A 20,440-nucleotide genomic window follows, 5' to 3' on the forward strand; every position below is an offset into this window, starting at 1 on the left:
TCAGATATGAGCCTAGTAGTGGTATCACTGGATCAAAGAATATGAACAGTTTAGTGACCATTTGGACATAGTTCCAAACAGCTTTCCAGAATGGCTGTACCAATTCAAAGTTTCACCAGTAATTCATTAATTTACCTGTTTTACCTTAGCCCTTCCAACAATTTGATTCATAATGCACACTGCCTGAACCCTTCTGCCCCATTTCTTATCTTCTAGGGCAACCAGCTAGTAGGAGCTGGCTTTGTTTCCCCTACTGTAACCTAGGATTTGAAATTCCATTGGTTTCAGGTTCCATTTGATGAAACAGTCCTTATCCTGGAAGTGCTTACATTCCAAAAGGGTAGACAACATGTACATGTATATGTAGTACATAACATACCCAAACTGAATGCAAGATAGTTTTGGGAGGGAGTTCACTGTCAATTGCACGGATCAGAAAAGGCTTCACATAGAAAGAAGGTGGTGCTTGCACTGATTCTTGAAGGAAATTAGAGTTTCTAAGTGGCAGAAGTGAGATGGGGAGTGCATGCCAAGGATGAAGGATATTAAGTCTAAAGAAATGAAGACAGGAGATTGAGTATTATAATGAATTCAGAACATCAAGTCGGTAGTTATTGTTAGATTGCAGAGTAATGTATAAAAAGGTAGGAAGGATAAAAAGTGGGGATTAGATTCTTGTAGAGCTTTTGGTACCAAATGAGAGGAGGTTTGATCCTAGAGGTGAGAAGGTCACATGGTCAGATCTGTTCTTTATGAAAATCACTTTGGAGGCTCTGTAAAAGATGGATTGGAGGAGAAAGAAGGTAGAGGCACCAAATTGGCTATTGTAAAAGACAAAAATAATAATAGCTAGTTTACATAAGTTTGCAAAGGACTTTATAAGTATTATCTCATTTTATCCTCATAACAAACCTGGGAGGTAGGTGTTATTATTATTCCCATTTTGCACATGAGGAAACTGAGGCAGACCAAGATTAAATGACTCAGGGTCACACGGCTAGTAAAGTGTTTAAAGGCAGATTTAAATTGGGGTCTTAATGGCTCCAGGGTAGGTACTGTAGCTACTATGCCATCAGTTGCTTCAAGAACGAAGATGAAGGCTTGAAGCAAGTTGATTATGTAGAAGGAAAGAAGGGGACTTATGCAGAGATGTTGTGGTAGAGAAATAGTGGTAGAAAAAGATATCATTTTTCTAGAAGCCTACAAGTTTAGCTTCCTGAAAAATAGCTTTAAAGAGGACCTTGCTTGATGAATACTGTATTGAACTGAATAGAAATTTTTTGTAAAAAGGTGTTTGAGTAGACAAATAATAATAATAGCTAGCGTTTATGTCATTCTTTAAGGTTTGCAAAGCACTTTGCTTATGATATTTCATTTGATCCTCACAACAACCCTGTTAGGTAGTTGTAATTATGATCCCCATTTTGAATATGAGGAAAGTGAGGCTGTGAAAGATTAAGTGACTTGTTTAGGTCTTCCTGACTCCAGACCCAGAGCTCTATCCACTGTGTCACCTTGCTGCGTCCTCTATATAAATACATACACAATCAGTACAAGCCACTTAGCTGCAAAGTAAATGTGAGTGTCTTTGCACTAAGCATCATTATATTTTATTCATAGAATAGCTCCTCAGGTCTTCACTTAGAGTCTGTTGGCTTTTACTAAAGCCATAATTCTGAAAAGTTTAGGAATTGGCTTCCTAGACACATTAGAGAATCATAGAATCTTAGACCTGGAAGGAATCCCAGAAGCCATGTAATTTAGCACGTACCTGAGCAGCAGTGTTATTGATCACATCCCTGAGAAGTAGCCAGCTGATGATGGTAGTCATAATTACAAGGAACAAATGAGAAATGGAAAGTAAATGAGGTGATTGTCCCAGGGCTGCTAGAGGAGCACATGCTAACTGCAGGAGAAGGGACAGTTGACATCAAAAGAGAAAAGAATTCAGAAATCGTTAGCAGTCTTGGGTAGGTTAGTGTAGGGTCAGGTACCTCACATACCTCAAAAGCCGCTCCTGACATCTGTGTGCAGTACAATGATAGAGTAAGGCTTTTATCAAGAGAAAATTAGTTTATGTTCATTGTTCTTTAAGAAGCAGGGTATTTGTCACATTTCTGGGATTTTTATTTGATTTTTAAAAATTTGACATAAGGTAATAAGCTTCAGTTTAATCTGTACATTCACTTTTGGTCCATTTTCCCATGATGTCAGTTAAATGAGGATTATTTATTATTTTGATTGTATGTGTTGAATACTTCTTTTTGGTGATCTACTGCATGCTACCTGTAAAAGCAGCTTGGTGTTATGGAAAAAGCATTTGAATTTTTTAAGGTTTTATTTATTTTTTGTTCCACAGTCCTGATTAATGTACTTCCGTTCCTCCCCATTCCCTGAACGTTCCCTGTAATAAAGCAAAACTGACCACCACAATAACAATATCTGATAGCATATGCAATATTTTACTACTGTAGTCTCCTTTCTCTTTGATGAGGTCAGGGAAGAGCACCATATATTCTCTAGGACCAAAAGCGGTCATTGAAATTAATTTGAGTTTAGCTATCCTTTAGTATTATTGGATTCATTGTATATTATTAAAAAGTATAAAATTTAAAATAATTTCAGCTTTGTTACTTGAATGAATGAAGTATTTGTTAAGTACTTACATGTTCAAAGCACTGTGCTAAGTGCTGGATAGAGATAAAAAAGTAAGAGAACCTGCTCTCAAGGAGCCACTCATTCCAATGGGGAAGACGACATACATGGAAAGTTTCAGGTGCAAGTCAGATGGAAAAGCCCCATGGTCCTTAGGGTGCAGCAGTAAAGCAGATTTTAATAGTTCTTTAATGTCATTTTCACTGACAAAATGATAGTTTCTGAGATAGAATAATTTGACAATGCCAGGGTCTTTGGTGGAAAGAACTTTCTTTTCTGGGTATTTAGAAGTTCTGCCTGTAGCAGTTGCAGGAGATATTAGTTGCCAGGCTACATCTCCACGGGGCTGCTTCCCCAGGTGAGGGCTGAGGGCACTGGGCTGTAAGCTCTGCTCTTCCTGAGACTCTTGTGTTCCTGGTCCTGGGCTGTTTCTATCAAGATCTGATGGGAAATAGTGGTCATAGTGGTGGTGGTCTGATGTATGCTGCCTCCCATCTAGTCTTTAAGGTGCCTTGCTGCTTTAACTAAGTTAGCTTGCCTGCCCTCTATGTGAGGACTGGTTGGCATTTGAGGATGGCTGACCCCTCTCCACAGGAGTTATTTCCTCCACTGATGGAAATGAGGACTAGGCCAACAGATCCAAGAGGAGTTTTCAGTGTCAGGGGATCCTGTGCCTATCTGACTGTTGATGAAGGTTGGTTACTTACTGTGTGACCTTAGGCAAGTCATTTAACCTATCTGTGCCCTAGTTTTCTCACCTGTAAAATGAAGAAAGCCTCTACTGTGTGAGTTAAATGAATGTATTAAAGCATTTTGTAAACTTCCATGTACTATATAAATATTTCCTATTATTACCATGTGCTGGAAATAAGAGGATAATTTTACAATGTTGCTAAGATGGAAGATGTGTTATTTTCTCCAAAGAAATTTTGGAAGGATACTAGTCATAACTGTTTGTTTGCTATATTTCCAACAGGTCATGCGCATCGTGGATAACGTCCGACCTGATCGGCAAACTGTTATGTTTTCTGCCACTTTCCCTAGAGCAATGGAGGCTTTGGCCCGTCGGATCCTGAGTAAACCAATTGAAGTACAGGTTGGAGGCAGAAGCGTGGTTTGCTCTGATGTTGAACAACAGGTGGTAAGTATAACCCTTTGTGAAATATAAAAGTTCATAGCTAAACTTTTATTATTGAATCTGACTTTAGAGGTAAACAGAGTTATTCGTTCCTTTAGGGCATTACTTAGCCTAATTAATTAGCCAGGAACTGACTTTCATACCTGACATCTACTTAGCTGCAGGATGAGGGTAAGGATGGGGGAGGGAGCAGACATCATTTATCACCACTCCTCACCCCCCCTCCCCAACACTTTCCACTTTGACGTAATGGAAAGAGCACCATCCTCAGAATCAGAGGACATGAGTTGAGTCCTAGTTCTGATACTTACCATCATTTTGTCCTTAGACAAACCCCTCTCAACCAAATTTCCTTATTTGTAAAATAAGCAGTTCAGCAAAACCAACTAGCACATCAACTGCATCTTATGTCCTATGTTGCATTCTATACCAGTTGTTCTGTCAACAAAATATGTTGCATTTCTCTAGGTCTTTGTTATTTTCCAGGGGCTATAATGGCCATTCCTTTTATTTATTTATTTATTTATTTTTGGTGAGGCAATTGGGCTTAAGTGACTTGGCCCAGGGTCATACAGCTAGTGAGTATCATGTGTCTGAGGCCAGATTTGAACTGAGGTCCTCCTGACTCCAGGGCCGGTGCTCTATCCACTGTGCCACCTAGCTGCCCCTTATAATGGCCATTCTTATTTGATCCTTTTAGCAGTGCTCTGAGAAGGTAGATAATTATTTCCAAAAGTTAAACAGGAATTGATTAATTCAACAACCTTATCTTTGTGCAAAACTTTATACTAGTTACTAGTAGCTGGTTTAGAGGTAATTTAAGTCAGCCTTTTCCTTCAGAGCCCATAGTCTAGTTGGGTAGATAATGTAATATCAAATAGTTAATACAAAGCAAAAGGTGATGAGTACATAAAAGGGGTAAAAAGTAGTATGGAGTATGTGTTTAAAAAGAAAAAAAGGAATGATTTTTTGGATTATGGAAACCATTCAAACTTGAATGTCTAAAAGCTAAAATCATTTTTTCCATTCAGAGAAATTCAATTCAACAAAAATTTAAGTACCTTCCGTGAGCAAAGCATTCTTCTAGGTTCTAGGAATGTAAAAACAAAACAAAATGGTTAATGCTGTCAAGGAACTGAAATGTTATTGGAAGAATACAAATGAATAAAATCACTTAACTTCTCTGAGCCTCAGATGCCTCATCTCTAAAAGATAGGGGATTGGATTAGAAGACAACCACGTCCATCTAGCTCTACATCTTTTTCCTGAGAGAAAGTGTATTTGGATAAACACATACTTGATAATTTGAGGAGAGAAAGAATATTAATACTGTGGGTCCAAGGGAAGGTCAGGGAAGTCTTTACAGGAAAGAGATGATACTTTATCTGGGTCTGAATTAAAGACAGACTCTGAAAGACAGACATAAGGAGGGATTGCATGTAACTGACTCTCTATGACTCCATTTTTTATTCTTCTTTTTTCCCTTCCTACCACCAAGAATATATGGGTGGAAAATCGAAAGTAACAAAACTAGTATGTTATGTGTATCCTGATCTGGATCCACGATCTGTCCATGTTATGATATCCAGTTACACAGTAGCATGGGGAAAACAAGGAGAAGGAGCAGACATTGATTTTTCAAGATGTTGCCCAAGGTCTATCAGTCTTCTCTAAAAAATTCAATAACCTTTTTCTTTTTGCCTTATTAGGTGCCTAAATCATGTTTTGTCACAAATAAAATGTGAATAATGATCTGTCCAAAGAAAATAATAGAATTTATATTATTAACTTCTTGGTGTTTTTAGATTGTAATTGAAGAAGAAAACAAGTTTCTGAAGTTACTTGAGCTTCTAGGCCATTACCAGGAGTCAGGATCTGTTATCATATTTGTAGATAAACAGGAGCATGCTGATGGTCTTTTGAAAGACTTAATGAGAGCATCTTATCCTTGCATGTCTCTTCATGGAGGTAATGTATATATACTGATTTGTTAGCATTGAATTTAATTAGTGCCTTTAAGTTATTTAATACTTAAAATATTAATGTTTCAAGTAATTTTTCTCTATTATTTGTCTTTTATTTCTTAAGTACTATGTTCAGATTTACATAAATGATTGGGTATAAAACAGTTAAGATTATTGGGTATTTATTTCCTTACATGTTATATAAATCTTCTTTAAACAAGGTTTGCATCGTTCCATAAAATGTCTTTAGTTATCAGTTTGATTCTCCTTAAGATTTTTTTGGCATATAGAATGTTACGACAGAGTTTTTGGTTGTTATCCAGGTGTCACAGTTGAATGACGTCATTCTCCACCATCTATTTTTCTAGACTTCATATTTTTTAACAGTCAAATTAAACATAAAGTATAGAATATCCGTATGTCTATGTATTTCAAACCAGCTTATAGTAGTGTATGCAACAGGCACATTTATTTTAGAAAGAAATCTATTTCACTTCCATCAACACTTATAAATATTTAAATATATGAAATGAAACAAAGACAAGCAAAAACAAGCTACCAACCTTTTCCCCATCTTCTTTCTCTCACCCCAGGGCAAAAAACATAAAAATGATTATAAATGATTGTTCATTAGCTAGATAATTAATAAAAATGTTGAAAACAGCATGACTAGTATAGATCACTTGGGCCCTGTATCAGAGACCTTCCAAATTGACACCAAACTATTAATGACTATTCCATAGGTCTGTCAATTCATTATTCCAACTTTATCACAAGAATATCATGAGAGGTTTTGTCAAATAAATGTTTTGCTAAAATCTAGATAATTTATATCTCTAGTATTCCACTGATCAACCAGTTTAACCTGTCAAAAATAATGTTAGTCTGGTATAACCTATTCTTGATAAAGTCATGCTGAACCTGATTACTACTTTCTTGCTTACTGACCATCTGTTCACTAACCACCCCTTTCAAATGCATTCTAGAATTTTGCCAGGAATCACAGCCAAGCTTACTTGCCTATTGTTTTTAGGCTCTTTTCTTGTCTGAAAATTGGAAAATTTGCCCTTCTATAATCCTGTGATATTTTTCCTGATGGCCAGTTTTTCAAAGATCTTTGAAGATGTCTTAATAATCCCATTCACCCATTCTTTCATTACCCAAAAATATAGTTCATCTGGGCCCTCCTTGAGGACCCCTTCTTTTCTCAAGCTGACCAGAGAGCTTCCTGCTGGGCTTTCTTAATAGGTGAACTCTTTCTCTTTTAAAGCCAGGCTCATATTTCATGTAACTTGGTGTTTTACACCACTTAAATGATCTAGAAATTACCAACTCTAATGGAGGACCACTGAACTTTGTCATGTGCCCTGCCATTATGCCCTCTGGACTTTCCATTCATATTGTAGCTGACCTTTCTTATATGACTTCTCTCTCCAGTTGGATATTGGCTATTATGTTATGTCAATATAATGGAATATTATGATGTTATAGAAAATGTTTAAAGGAAAGATTTAGGGAAACTTGTACAAACTAATACAGAGTGAAGTGAGCAGGTCTGGGGACCCAGTTTATACAATGACTTGATCATTGCAAAGAAAAACATCTTAGACTTTAGGACTCTGATCAGTGCAATGACCAAGCACTACTCCAGAGTAGCATGTTTCCCACTCTTGACAAAGAGGTGATGTTTTAAAGATGTAGCATAAGACATAATTTTTGGACATTAGTGATGTGTGTTATCTATTTTATGGGACTATGCTTACTTATTATAAGGGAGGATTTTTTTATTTTGGGGAGGGATAAATTGAAAATAGTGAGAGATAGCTATCAGAATGAAAGAAAAAGAAAGCATCTATTTAAAAATGCCTAGAAAAGGACAGAAAGAGGTTTTGAAGTAAACACTGACATGTGGGTTAGTATTAGGAACTAATGGGTAATGTGATGTGGGTAATTTAGAGTCAGGAAGACTTGAATTTGAATCAGCCTTAGAAATTTACTAGTTTTGTGATCCTGGGCCAGTCATTTAACCTCATATAGCTCCATTTTCTCATCTGTAAAATGTAGAGGTTAGACTCAGATCCTTTCTAGCTCTAAATCCATGTTATTTGCAATGAAAGAAATCTGTGTTTTTATATATAACACTCTTTCTATTCTTTTTATGTGGAAGTATGTGTTTGGTATTTGTCAAGTTCAGAATAACAAATTTAAAATTTTTTAAAGATAAGGTATACACTGTTTAATGACACACGTAATTTTAAATTATTGGAAAGGGCTTTTTTACAGTCCTTTCGGAAAGGAAGCTAAAGATAAAGACTGATTTTGAAGATGACAAAGAGAAACTTTACTAAAATACTTAATTTCACAGTCTTCTATTTCCTGTATATATTTGATGAATTGGGAGAGTGGCCAGTATAAATTGAATTTGTCTCATTCTTTACGTTTAATCTTGATTCGTTATTATCCTACTAGTGTGCAATGAAATGCAAAACTTGATCTTATATGGTTTTACATTTTTGTGTGGTTTGTTTGCAGGCATTGATCAATATGACAGAGATAGCATCATTAACGACTTTAAGAATGGGACATGTAAACTTCTGGTGGCCACTTCTGTTGCTGCACGAGGACTTGATGTGAAACATCTAATCCTCGTAGTGAATTATAGCTGCCCTAACCATTATGAGGATTATGTCCACAGAGCAGGCAGAACTGGAAGAGCAGGCAACAAAGTAAAAGAAGTTGCATTATTTTGCCATTTTCTATAAAATATCTTTTTTGCATTTAAAAAATAATTGGAATATAGGCTAGCAAAGGAGCTCAGACCATTTTTGTAGAAGTCTATATGTAGGACATATATGGTAATAATTAGGATTATTGAAGAATGTTTATATGTACACAAAAGGGTGGAAGCTTTCACTGTTCTAGTTAGTTAAGCTCCTTTGAGACTACACTTAATTCTTTACCCCACCACACAAATTTAGTGTATAAACACTAAATTTGAATTGAATAGAATCTGAGTGATACTATTTAGTTGATGCTCTAAACAGTGCTCACTATTTTAACATAAATGATATTTAAAGGTTTAGTTCAATAGCCTTAGCAGTATTACAATGCAGCATAATCAATACTTGTCTTTATCCTGAGCTGGCATTTTGCTCAGCATCCATGTGTTATTATCTCTTTTTGATAGAAGGAGATAATGCCTTGATTCTGTGAAGATTATTTGGCACTTTGAATGGTGGTTCCATGTTGCTTGGAGCAAAATTGCTACTGCAGTTTATCTTTTATCTCTCCAACAGTGAGAGTTTCATGGAGACCTCTCTTTTGTGAAATAGTGACTATTTAGACCTTGAAAATTCAGAATCTCAAGAGTTTCTAAAATAACTGCGGTCCACAGACTGCTGCTACTTTAAGTTTTATTCTAAAGCATCAAATTTAAAAAAGTTTCTCTTAATCCTTTTTAATATTTTGACTTAGAAATCATAGTTGTGAAAATGGCTCTTTGTAATCTTAGTGTTATCTCAGATAGGGTTTGTATTGCATTATGTTGTGTTTTTCTTAATTTGCTAGGGATATGCCTACACGTTTATCACAGAAGACCAAGCAAGGTATGCAGGTGATATCATTAAAGCTCTGGAGTTGTCAGGGACTGCAGTCCCTCCTGATCTGGAAAAACTTTGGAGTGATTTCAAAGATCAACAGAAAGCTGTAAGTAAACCTCTCTACACCCACCTTACCCCACCCCCGGCCCCATTAATTTTGCCCAAATTGTTGATCTATTTTAATATTTTTCTGTTTTGTTATAAGTTCATCTATATTCTAGTCGTGTAATTTTTTTTCCTAAGAGAATAGTATCAATTATAGGGGGACATTGATCTGAAGATTTAAAAGAAAATTTTCTTGAGGTTATCGACATGGCTTGTCTCCACGTTAATCTGTCTTTACATATCAAGATACTGGATTAGTGTAGCACTTTGGAATATAGTTCCATTAGCACACATTTAAAAAAACTCATAAAATGGTATGTGTCCTTTTTTTCCTTCTTTCTGGTAGGAAGGGAAGATAATTAAAAAAAGTAGTGGATTTTCTGGTAAAGGATTCAAATTTGATGAAACAGAACAAGCTTTGGCCAATGAGAGGAAGAAGTTACAAAAAGCAGCACTTGGTCTACAGGATTCAGATGATGAAGATACTGCAGTTGATGTAAGTATTTTCATCCTAAACTGCATTTCCATCAGAAAGTGCTTTACAGAATGCTGTTTCTTCACATTATTCAATACTTAATTACTGTATTCAATACTTAAATTATCTTTAGGCTTATTGAGGTCTTACTCCATTCTTATCAGGGATATCAAAACTAAGCATTGAGCCACAGAGGCTTGGGTTGAAGCTATTAATGACCATTCCATGAAAGCCTCTCTTTCTAGAGCTATATTTCAAGAAATCAAAAATGTAAACCATGCAGGATGAAAAATAAATTGTCCCAGCTTCAGTTGTCTTGACTTTTGTCTTGCTGCTGGACTTCGATGACTGGAGGAGAGTGAAGCTGATGACTTTGAGCAGCTCTGCCTCACTCATATCCAAGTCATGACATCACCCTTGTGATGTCATTGGTCCTCTAAAGGAACAAAGGACAAAGAACAACAATGACAACAATCGGGGATATGATCTCTTCTGTGGTATTATTGAACTTTTGGATTAGTTAAGGCAAGTCCCAACAAATCCCACATACTTAACATTATATCTAATAATTTTATTAACAAAAGAGAGGTCTTCATGAAACTTTCACTGTTAGAGAGATAAAAGGTAACCTTCAGTAGCCTTTTCAATAGCAATTTTGCCCCAAGCAACATGGAACCACCATTCAAAGTGCCAAATAATCTTCACAGAATCAAGGCATTATCTCCTTCTATCAAAAAGAGATAATAACACATGGATGCTGAGCAAAATGCCAGCTCAGGATAAAGACAAGTATTGATTATGCTGCGTTGTAATACTGCTAAGGCTATTGAACTGAACCTTTAAATATCATTTATGTTAAAATAGTGAGCACTGTTTAGAGCATCAACTAAATAGTATCACTCAGATTCTATTCAATTCAAATTTAGTGTTTATACACTAAATTTGTGTGGTGGGGTAAAGAATTAAGTGTAGTCTCAAAGGAGCTTAACTAACTAGAACAGTGAAAGCTTCCACCCTTTTGTGTACATATATTCTTCAATATCCTAATTATTACCATATATGTCCTATATATAGACATTTTCAAAGATGGCCTGAGCTCCTTTGCTCACCTCTATTTCAATTATAGATGATCTCTGAGTTCCCCTCCTCTCTAAATCTTTTCCTATGAACTAAATTGATTTGGAATTGACTTATGCAATAAAAGTTTTTAAAATTGACCTCATTCATTTTTAAAGTCTTAAATCAAGATTTTTTTTCAATATATGGATCTTAACAGATAGAAAATATTTTCCCTTTGCCACAGCTAGTAAGTTTTTTGAGTATAAAAAGAAGATTCGCTTTTTAAGTATCATTTGGACTAGATGTATTTAAGACACTTTCAAACTCTGAGATTCCCTAGGGTATTTTGTTTGTTTTTAAACATTCCCAAACTAAATATTTTAGTGTTCATTGAAAGAAAGAAGTTATTTTATTAAAAAAAAATCATAATGGCCTTGAAACCATTACATAATCCTTTTTTGAGTAAAGAGATATGCCAGGTAAGCAGATGCCAGGAAAGGTGAGAAGGCAGTAGAGATGTTGGATACTCAGTGGCACCTGGGATGTAGAGACTTTTAAAAGTCTCTACATCCCAGGTTCCATTTTCCCTCTGCTTAATTTTCTTTACTGTGTATGTCCCCGATTCTTCCAGTGTGCCACAAATTATTGAGTTCTTCAGCAGGATTATCAGGCTGCTTTATTTTCAATTGGCTGATGCCTTGGTAGCATGCTGAGTCGTAGATATTTGATCTGAAATTCTTAGAGTATCTCTAAATTGTTCATGAAAAGTAGTTAAATCTCTTGCCCCTTATCCTTATCTATGAGAGAGGACTGGTTCTTTAAAACATTAAATGGGGGCAAGTAGTCAAGCACATAAATATTTTGATGAGGCCCATATTTTGTAATCTGCTAGACTTGAGTAACATAAATAAACAACATAAAGGTAACAAAGTAACATAAAGATAGGTCAGATCTTAAAAAATACTGTTCAGTCAGAGATTCTAACCTGAGGTCCACCGACACCCTTACCCAGGGGAAAAGAATTACATATTTATTTTCACTAACCTCTAACTGAAATTTAGCATTTCCTTCAATTTTGAATGAAAAAAAAAACCAAACTTAATCTCAAGAGTCTTTACAGAAAAAAAGGTTAAAAATTCTTGGTGTAAAAAATGCAAAAAAGATTAGAAGAAAGAGAATAAGTATCATGATTTTGTGTGCAATTAATTATTGGTTGTAAAATTAATAAAGGAACAAAACTGGAAGCAAAAACAAGTATACTCTGAAATTTTTTGTTAGCTATGTGACCATAGGCAATTTACTTAACATCTCTCAGCCTCTGTTTCCTAATCTGGAGGGGGAAAAAATGGGGATAATTATGCTAGCAGTACTTACTTCACTGGGGTGTTGAGACTCCAATGATATAACTTATGTAATTGAAAACCTTAAAGCCTCACATAAATCTCAGTTATTATTAGTGATTTCATAACTTCTCTTTCTTTCTAGATTGATGAACAGATTGAAAGCATGTTCAATTCAAAGAAGAGAGTTAAAGACATGGCAGCCCCAGGAACTTCTAGTGTTCCTGCTCCAACTGCTGGAAATGCAGAAAAACTGGAAATTGCAAAGAGGTTGGCTCTGAGAATCAATGCCCAGAAGAATTTGGGAGCCGAGGCTCAGGTATTAAGTGGTTTGTTCAGTGCCTCAGCTCCTTACTTCCTAAAACATGTAAAAATGCTAAATTATGTAGCTATATTTTAATACCTAATTATTGTAACTATTACTTAATTTGTAGGGAGTTTGACTTTTTTTTTCCCAATGTAGTTACTTATATAATGATACCTATGCTGGAATGCCTAACCTATCATATCTGTAATGGATTATGGCTTGTATAAGGAATATACTGGTTGATAACACAAACATCATAGAAAACTTTCTGAATAACATTGCATATAGCATGTTTTTCATGGATGACTTTCTGACAATGTTTAATAGTCTTTATTATGTTAATAATTTTTTAATCAAGTGTGTGAACTTTAGTAGCATTCCCAAAGAATGATTTGTTAGTTTCTCCAATATTCTGAAGACTTCAGGTAAGTCAAGTCAGTTACTGTAAAATTATTGTTGGTTGGGTTGGTTTTCCAGGGGGTTGTGGGGGTACAAATTTTCTAATTTAAATGAACTTCTGGGCACTAGTAGAATCTACTTCATATGTACGTAATTTAGGAAAGGTCAGGGCAAACAATCTAATATGACAGGTAAGGAAGTGAATATCACTTGTGTGTCAGCATTTTTATTTAGAAGCCTCAATGGTATTTTGGTTTTGAATTTCTCCAAAATAGAAGAGGTGCATTAAAATGAAATGTGTATTTCTGTGTAGTTGTCAAATCTATAGCATGCTCAATGGTACTTATGATGAGGACTTAGTTTGGTAGGGAATGGAGCATTTGGGGCTTTAAAATGGGTCATCAAAAAAGAATTTCTAATGGGGTCTGCGGGCCAATTCCTACATTAGTCCGTGATTTAATTGTAGTACTTCTTTAATTACAGGATGTAATGCAACAGGCTACTAATGCAATCCTAAGAGGGGGCACTATTCTGGCCCCTACTGTATCTGCAAAAACCATTGCAGAACAACTTGCTGAAAAGATCAATGCCAAGCTCAATTATGTGCCTATAGAGAAACAAGAGGAAGAAAGGCAGGATGGTGGACAGAATGAATCTTTTAAGAGATATGAGGAAGAATTAGAGATCAATGATTTCCCACAGGTAAGCAACAGATTTCTTTTGTACCATTTTAAATGAATATCATGGATCTCTTTCACCTGAGTCCTGCTGAATCCAGTTACCATGATTTGTCCAACAAAATAGTTTTCTCTTCTCTTTATTTCTACCACTTTTTTGTTGCCCAGTCTTGACAGTAGTAAAAGTCATTGGAATCACTGCCAGTTGAAGAACGTTTCAGGTGGCTCAATATATTTATCCTCCTGATGGTTTCTTGTTCAGAAGAAAAAACACCCTTACTTGATAAAAATGCATAATTTCAAAGTTAATTCACTTTCTGATTTCTAAAAAATTAAAAAGTGAGAATAATGGAAATGTTATTATGAACATACTTTATCTATATCTATCTATATATGAGTACTTGTGAACATAATCTATTTAATTCTAGTTCTGATAGGTTGTAATGTGCTATAACAAACTGTTCTTTTGTGTTATTTGATATGTTGTTTATCGTGTCCCAGATCTTTTTTCCTAGTGTAAAATAGCCTTTTCTTCCCTTTTCTTTTATAGACTGCAAGGTGGAAAGTTACTTCTAAGGAAGCTTTGCAGAGGATCAGTGAATATTCTGAAGCTGCTATTACAATCAGAGGAACATATTTCCCTCCTGGCAAAGAACCCAAGGAAGGAGAGCGCAAAATTTACCTGGCAATTGAAAGTATGTACTGCAGAAATTGTTAGACTGCCTGAGTTTGATCATTGTTAAATACAAATTGTTGGTAGTAGATAGACATTATAGAGGTTAAAGCTAAGGAACAGGAGATTTTTTTCTCCCTCATCTGCAAGTGAGAAACTTAGGTATGGTTGAGTAATTTAATTAATTAATTAATTAATTAATTATTTTGCTTAGGCAGTCTGAGTTAAGTGACTTGCCCAGGGTCACACAAGCTAGTAAATGTCATGTGTCTGAGGCCAGATTTGAACTCAAGTCCTCCTGACTCCAGGGCTGGAGCTCTATCCACTGCACCACCTAGCTGCCTCTTGTGGTTGAGTAATTTAAAGCCTTTTGTTTAAAAGCAGTCATAAGTACGAAGTAGTAGGATCTATGCTTTAAGACCCTCATTTCCAATACTGGCAGATTACAGCCATGAAAATAGATCAGTGTTTGTGTCTCCATTTGAGAAATAGGCCACAGAGCTGGACAACTGATAGATCGAGTGAGATGGCCCATTTTATCTAGGGCTGATACATTTGGGGACGTAAGTTTTCTTGTGAGTATTTTAATGATCTGTCATATTAGTGAGAAGAAAACTCTGAAAATTAAATTTTGAATTTTTTCTAAAAAGTAAAAGTTCCTTTTTACATCTTGAGTTGTATTTGCGGGAGCTTCTTTTGTAAGGATTATACCCATGATCTGTATTTAATCATTTTGATAAAAACTTCATTTTTTTACTAACAACTTTCTTGTTGCATAAATAGCCATAGTAAGAGGTTGCTGTGATGTAGGCTAAGCTACAAGTCGTCTTCACTGAATATAGCTCATGCTAGCTACACATAGAAAATTGTGGCTTATTCATTATCACCTCAGTACAGTCAAATTGAAATATGGACACAACAAATCAAAATATTTTTTAGTCATATATGCTGTATTATCTGAGATTGAGGCCGTTTTCTATCTGCAGAGGAAGTAAGGAGCAAAGAGTTGATAAACATTGTGTAGAATTAAATCCACTTACTAGTTCCAGCAATCATTGGTTCTCACAAAGTGTGCTTTTTTGCGTGGCTGATGCTTCAGTTGAACTGAAATGCCTTTTTATTTGGCTTTCTTTTTTTTCTCTTTATTTTCCTTTACACACTTCACAACTTCTGCTCTTTGAGTACTTAATATGTTTAGTACACATTGATTCTCTTGGCTAAAGTCTTGCCCTTAACTTGTTCATTTGCAGCAATGCTTATAGAATGCTTAATAATATTATTGATCCTTCGAGTTTGCCATGGTAACATTTATGTGACATTAACTGCTGAACTTGCCAATACCCTTGATATATACGGTATTTGTCCTTATAGATTCATACACACACACACACACACACACACACACATACACACACACACACACACACACACACAGCGCCAAGGCAGATGAGTGGTACCGTGGATAGACCACTGGGGCTAAGACTTGAGTTCAGATCTAGCCTCAGATACTTAATAACTGTGTAACTGTAGGCAAACTGTTTTCTGTCTGTTCCATTTTTCTCAACTGTGAAAATGGGGATTAATAGCTTTCACCTTCTAGGGTTGTTGCAAAGATAAAATACTTGTTATGATTTTTTGAGGTAGATTATCCAGGATTTTTGTTTGGTCATGATTTTCTGGGAGTCCAATGATTCTTTGTTGGAAAAGACAATTGGGGTTAAGTGACTTGCCCATGGTCACACAGCTAGTGTCAAGTGTCTGAGGCTGGATTTGAACTCAGGTCTTCCTGACTCCAGGGCCAGTGCTCTATCCACTGTTCCACTTAGCTGCCCCAAGTCCAGTGATTCTTAAATTATCTCTTTTTGGTCTGTCTTCCAGGTCAGGTTTAAAAAAATTAAATAGTAGATGCTTTATAATTTCTTACTTTTTTCTTTTTTTCTCTTTCTTTTTCTTTTTTTTTGAGGCAATTGGGGTTAAGTGACTTGTCCAGAGTCATGCAGCTAATAAGTGTCAAGTGTTTGAGGCTGGATTTGAACTCAGGTCTTCCTGACGCTGGGGCCAGTACTCTATCTACTGCGCCAGCTAGCTGCCCCTGCATTATAATTTCTTGCATTCTTTCATTCTCTTGTTTTGTTCAGATATTTCTTGTTGTCTCATGGAGTGTTAGCCCTTGTTGAAACTTCCTTATTTCTATCAAAGGTAACTTTAATTCTTCTAGTCTCCCACGTTTATAACTTCATTGTTATTCTCAGGTGCTCATTCAGATTTTCATGGTGTGGCTCCCTCTCTGATCTCACAGGGCTTCAGGTCTCTGGGATTTCCTAGGGTTTGGACATGTCTAGAAATTACATAATATAGAAACTGCAGGCCACACAGATAAATAATATGCTGTTGAAAGATTGCTAATATTTTACTTGTACCCAATCATTTTCACTGAGTGTGATTTTATTGTTTTGATGAAATGTCAGTGGAAAAGATATAAAAATTTCCTTACAGTAGAAATCTTCCCAACTGTAGATTGTTCCTTTTCTCCTGCATTGTCTTTGTTGTTCTCCTTGTATTTAGTAAAGTACTAAGCAACTTTAATTTGTCACAAAATATGATCTCAGCAATAATATTTTAAAGCCTATAATTTAAAATTTCTTTTATGGATGGCCTTCCATTAGGCAGCCATTGAAAGCTTTCCTCAGCATTTATGTGGAGTGCTTGAAATTGACCTGCAGTATGTGTCTGTAAATATCACGTGTGATTCTAATAATATATTTGCCACTCAACTTCCTAGGTGCCAATGAACTGGCTGTGCAGAAAGCAAAGGCAGAAATTACTAGGCTTATAAAAGAAGAATTAATCAGACTGGTAAGTAAAAATCTTTTGGGTGGTTTGTATTAATTGGCTTTAGAAAAAGCAGTGCTTTTGGAAGTATTGTATCCCTAGTTAGAACTTATGAATACTTACTTAGAAAATTAGCATTGCGATCCATACCCTTTGGAAAAATTGATTTTTTTCTTTCTTCTAAGTATGTGTTATCGGACTTTTCAACTCAGATATCTCTAATGCAGCACTCTTGTGAGGCAGAAAAAGTGCTGTTCACTACACAAAGTTAATGGAAGAAATTATACAGAATGCTACAGGAGGAAGTAACCTTAAAATAAGATCTTAAGCTACTTAAAAAAATAACCTCTTCTTAAGTGAATAAATGAAGAAGCAGTGTGGCATAATGAGTGCCAGAGCTCTTGGGTTCAAATCCTGCCTCTGTAACACATAATAGCTCTGTGAGCCTGGACAAGTCACTTAATTTCTTAGTGCTCTAGGCAACTCTCTAAGACTATAAGTTTCATAGAAGGTGCTAACCTGCATTGGTAGAGGAAGTTTCTTCATCTGGAAGTTATCTATACCAATGAAAAATTAGAGGTCCAGATCCTATCCTTACCCTGTCTTAAGTATATATCAACATCTTAGCATGTCTGTTAATTAGATATATAGAAACTACTGGTGAATAAATAGTTGAGTGACATACAGGTAAATAATAGGCTCTTGAAATATTGCTAATATTTTACTTAGACCCAATAAAGTTAGTATTTTCTCCATTCATGGTTAAATTATTTAGATGAAATATCCAGTGGAAAAGATGGCAAAAATTAATTTAGTCTAATTGAATGAAAGTTTATTTTTGTTTTAAAGTTTTGCTATTGAATTTATATAGAGGGTGGTGTTCACTTTAGGGGTGTTTTTTGCTCTCTCTGACATTGACAATTATTTTAATTACAGCAAAATTCATATCAACCAACAAATAAAGGAAGATATAAAGTTTTATAAACATCTGGAGAAAACCTCTTTACCAGTTGCTGGTGTGTGAAACTTTGTGACTTCTGTTGTCTTTGGAGTTTACAGTATATTGTAAATTAAGATTTTTAAAAATTTTGTCTTGCTGATTTTTTTATACAAGAAAAACCAGTATTTGCTTAAAAAATCTTTGTCCACTCCCCTAAAATGATTCAATCTAAAACAAACTTGTTTGCAGAGTATGATTTCCTCTAGAACAACATTTATATTCTTACAAGTATGGAAATATGGATTAAATAGACTTTAATCCTGACAGACTCCATAGAAAGATTTGGACATTTCATTGGAAATTAGTAAAGTACACTTTTAACTTTGTTTTTTGGAGTAATTCACATTACTAACTTACAATTAAATGTTGATTTATTTCCTAAACAAAGGGTAACATTCTCTTTTTTGGCGAATCTAATTGGCATACATCAAAGAATATAAACTAGAAATGAAGTTGTTATCCTCAAATATTTAGAATATGGGTTCAGAGTCTTTGTTTTAACTTTTAGAAGAGTAAATGGATAATAGTTTGAACTACTTTGTGTTTTTTATACAAATTAAAAATATGTAGCAAAATAGTTTTTTTCTCCATGTATGAAAGAATTTTAACATTTGATTTTAGATTGCCCTTTAATCTGTGAATTAAATTTTTTAAATCCCTACAAACAATTGATTTTTATAACCAAATCTATAAAGAGTAAGATTTTTCCCAAGTCTTTAATAGTTTGATTATCTATCTCTACATTTGATATATACGAACACCCCCCCAGCCCTAGATTGCCCTTATTAGAATGTGTACTGTTTTTCTTTAAAATTATGGAGCAAAATTATGACCTAGCATTCATCTTAAAGCTTGGCCTCTCTTCAGGGAAACCAGCTGCTTATTTCTTGGGTTAGTCATAAATGTATTTGTTTTTTAGCCCTCAGATGACATAAATTCCTGGATCTGGAGCTTCCATGGTGTTCTTCTGGTTTAGGCTGTGAAATTTTGATCACCCAGGGGCCTATCTGTACTTAGTACAAGTCTTTCAAATTAAGACACTGAATAGAGAGAGATTTTCAGGAGTTGAATGCTTTGGTAGAAGATTTTTATTAATTAAGAGACAAGAAATCCTCTTTACTTGAGTGAAGGACAGTTTAAAAAATAATACACTGTAAATAGTATCACAAACTCAGTTTCTTAATAGTATGTTAAATAGCTTTAAGTGTCAGAGGATGTCAAACCATTACTACTTCAGGGTAGCATTTTTATCTGAAAAGTTGTCACCTAGAAATTAATATTTCTGATTCTACCTTGTCCATTGTTTTCCTGGTGGCAGATTAAAGAACCACATATTATGTGCACAACAATACACAAACAAAACAGATAATTTCAAACTTCACCCATCTCTTAGATTTCTTTCTCTTAAGATTATTTATTTACTTATTTTCTTCAGTCTGATGGTTTATGCTTCCTTTTGACAGTGCATTTCCATCCTACACACTTGACAATTTGGTGCTGCTTTCAACCAGCATCAGTCAATTTGGGGTTGAGACTTTTTTTTTAATCATTTTAAGAACTCTGTTCATGTTTGTCATGCTAGTTATCAAGAGAAGCCATGCTAGAAATATTATTTTGTTCAGAAAGCAAACTGTGTTAGCTCATTGTTCCTAGTGTCACACTGGCACAGTTGGATTTTTAAGATTTGGATGATGTACAGACTTTAACTTTTTTTTATGCAATATATCAATATTTGTTCCTATGTTTTCTAAATTCCTCCAAAAATAAAATAATAAATAAGTGTGCATTTTTCTTTAAATCATCTTTGTTCATTAGTTTTCCATCGTATTTTGCTTTTATAATTTTTATTCTTTTAGACAAATGAGAAAAGTAATACTGTCTTTTGAAAAAACTTGCCATCAAAATGTCACCTGAAGCAAAATATGTCTCTTCATCTTCATGGGTATCTTGGGCTTCTTGGAATTTAACCAAGCAGTGCAAAAATCCACCTTTACAAGTAAGAAATGAAGGAATACACTGAAAAAGAACTGGCGGGGGGGAGGGGCGAGTGTATTTCAAACTCAATATGAGACAGAAGTATATGGCAGCCAGAAAATAAAGTAATATGATTTTAGGCTACATTAAGCTAGGCATACTGTCCAAGACTAGGGTGTTGGTAGTCCCACTTTCCTCTCCCTTGGTTAGATCACAACTGGAGAATTCTGTTTCAATTAAGAA

At 35.1% G+C, this 20,440-nt stretch overlaps 1 protein-coding gene across 1 annotated transcript in view; it reads left to right on the forward strand.

The window, feature by feature from the left end:
- Positions 1-20,007, forward strand: part of DDX46 (DEAD-box helicase 46) — a 58,421-nt gene extending 38,414 nt beyond the window's left edge. Inside the window, exons 14-23 of the mRNA XM_027849200.1 lie at positions 3,632-3,796; positions 5,599-5,761; positions 8,290-8,483; positions 9,325-9,462; positions 9,808-9,957; positions 12,481-12,654; positions 13,525-13,743; positions 14,269-14,413; positions 17,174-17,247; positions 18,160-20,007. Of these exons, the coding sequence (XP_027705001.1) occupies positions 3,632-3,796; positions 5,599-5,761; positions 8,290-8,483; positions 9,325-9,462; positions 9,808-9,957; positions 12,481-12,654; positions 13,525-13,743; positions 14,269-14,413; positions 17,174-17,247; positions 18,160-18,207 (1,470 nt within the window). The 3' untranslated portion in view covers positions 18,208-20,007. The remainder of the gene's footprint in view (positions 1-3,631; positions 3,797-5,598; positions 5,762-8,289; positions 8,484-9,324; positions 9,463-9,807; positions 9,958-12,480; positions 12,655-13,524; positions 13,744-14,268; positions 14,414-17,173; positions 17,248-18,159) is intronic.
- Positions 20,008-20,440: the final 433 nt, after the last annotated feature.

This window comes from Vombatus ursinus, unplaced genomic scaffold (genome assembly GCF_900497805.2).
Source record: "Vombatus ursinus unplaced genomic scaffold, bare-nosed wombat genome assembly UNPS02007284.1, whole genome shotgun sequence".
Classification (NCBI taxonomy): Eukaryota; Metazoa; Chordata; class Mammalia; order Diprotodontia; family Vombatidae; genus Vombatus; species Vombatus ursinus.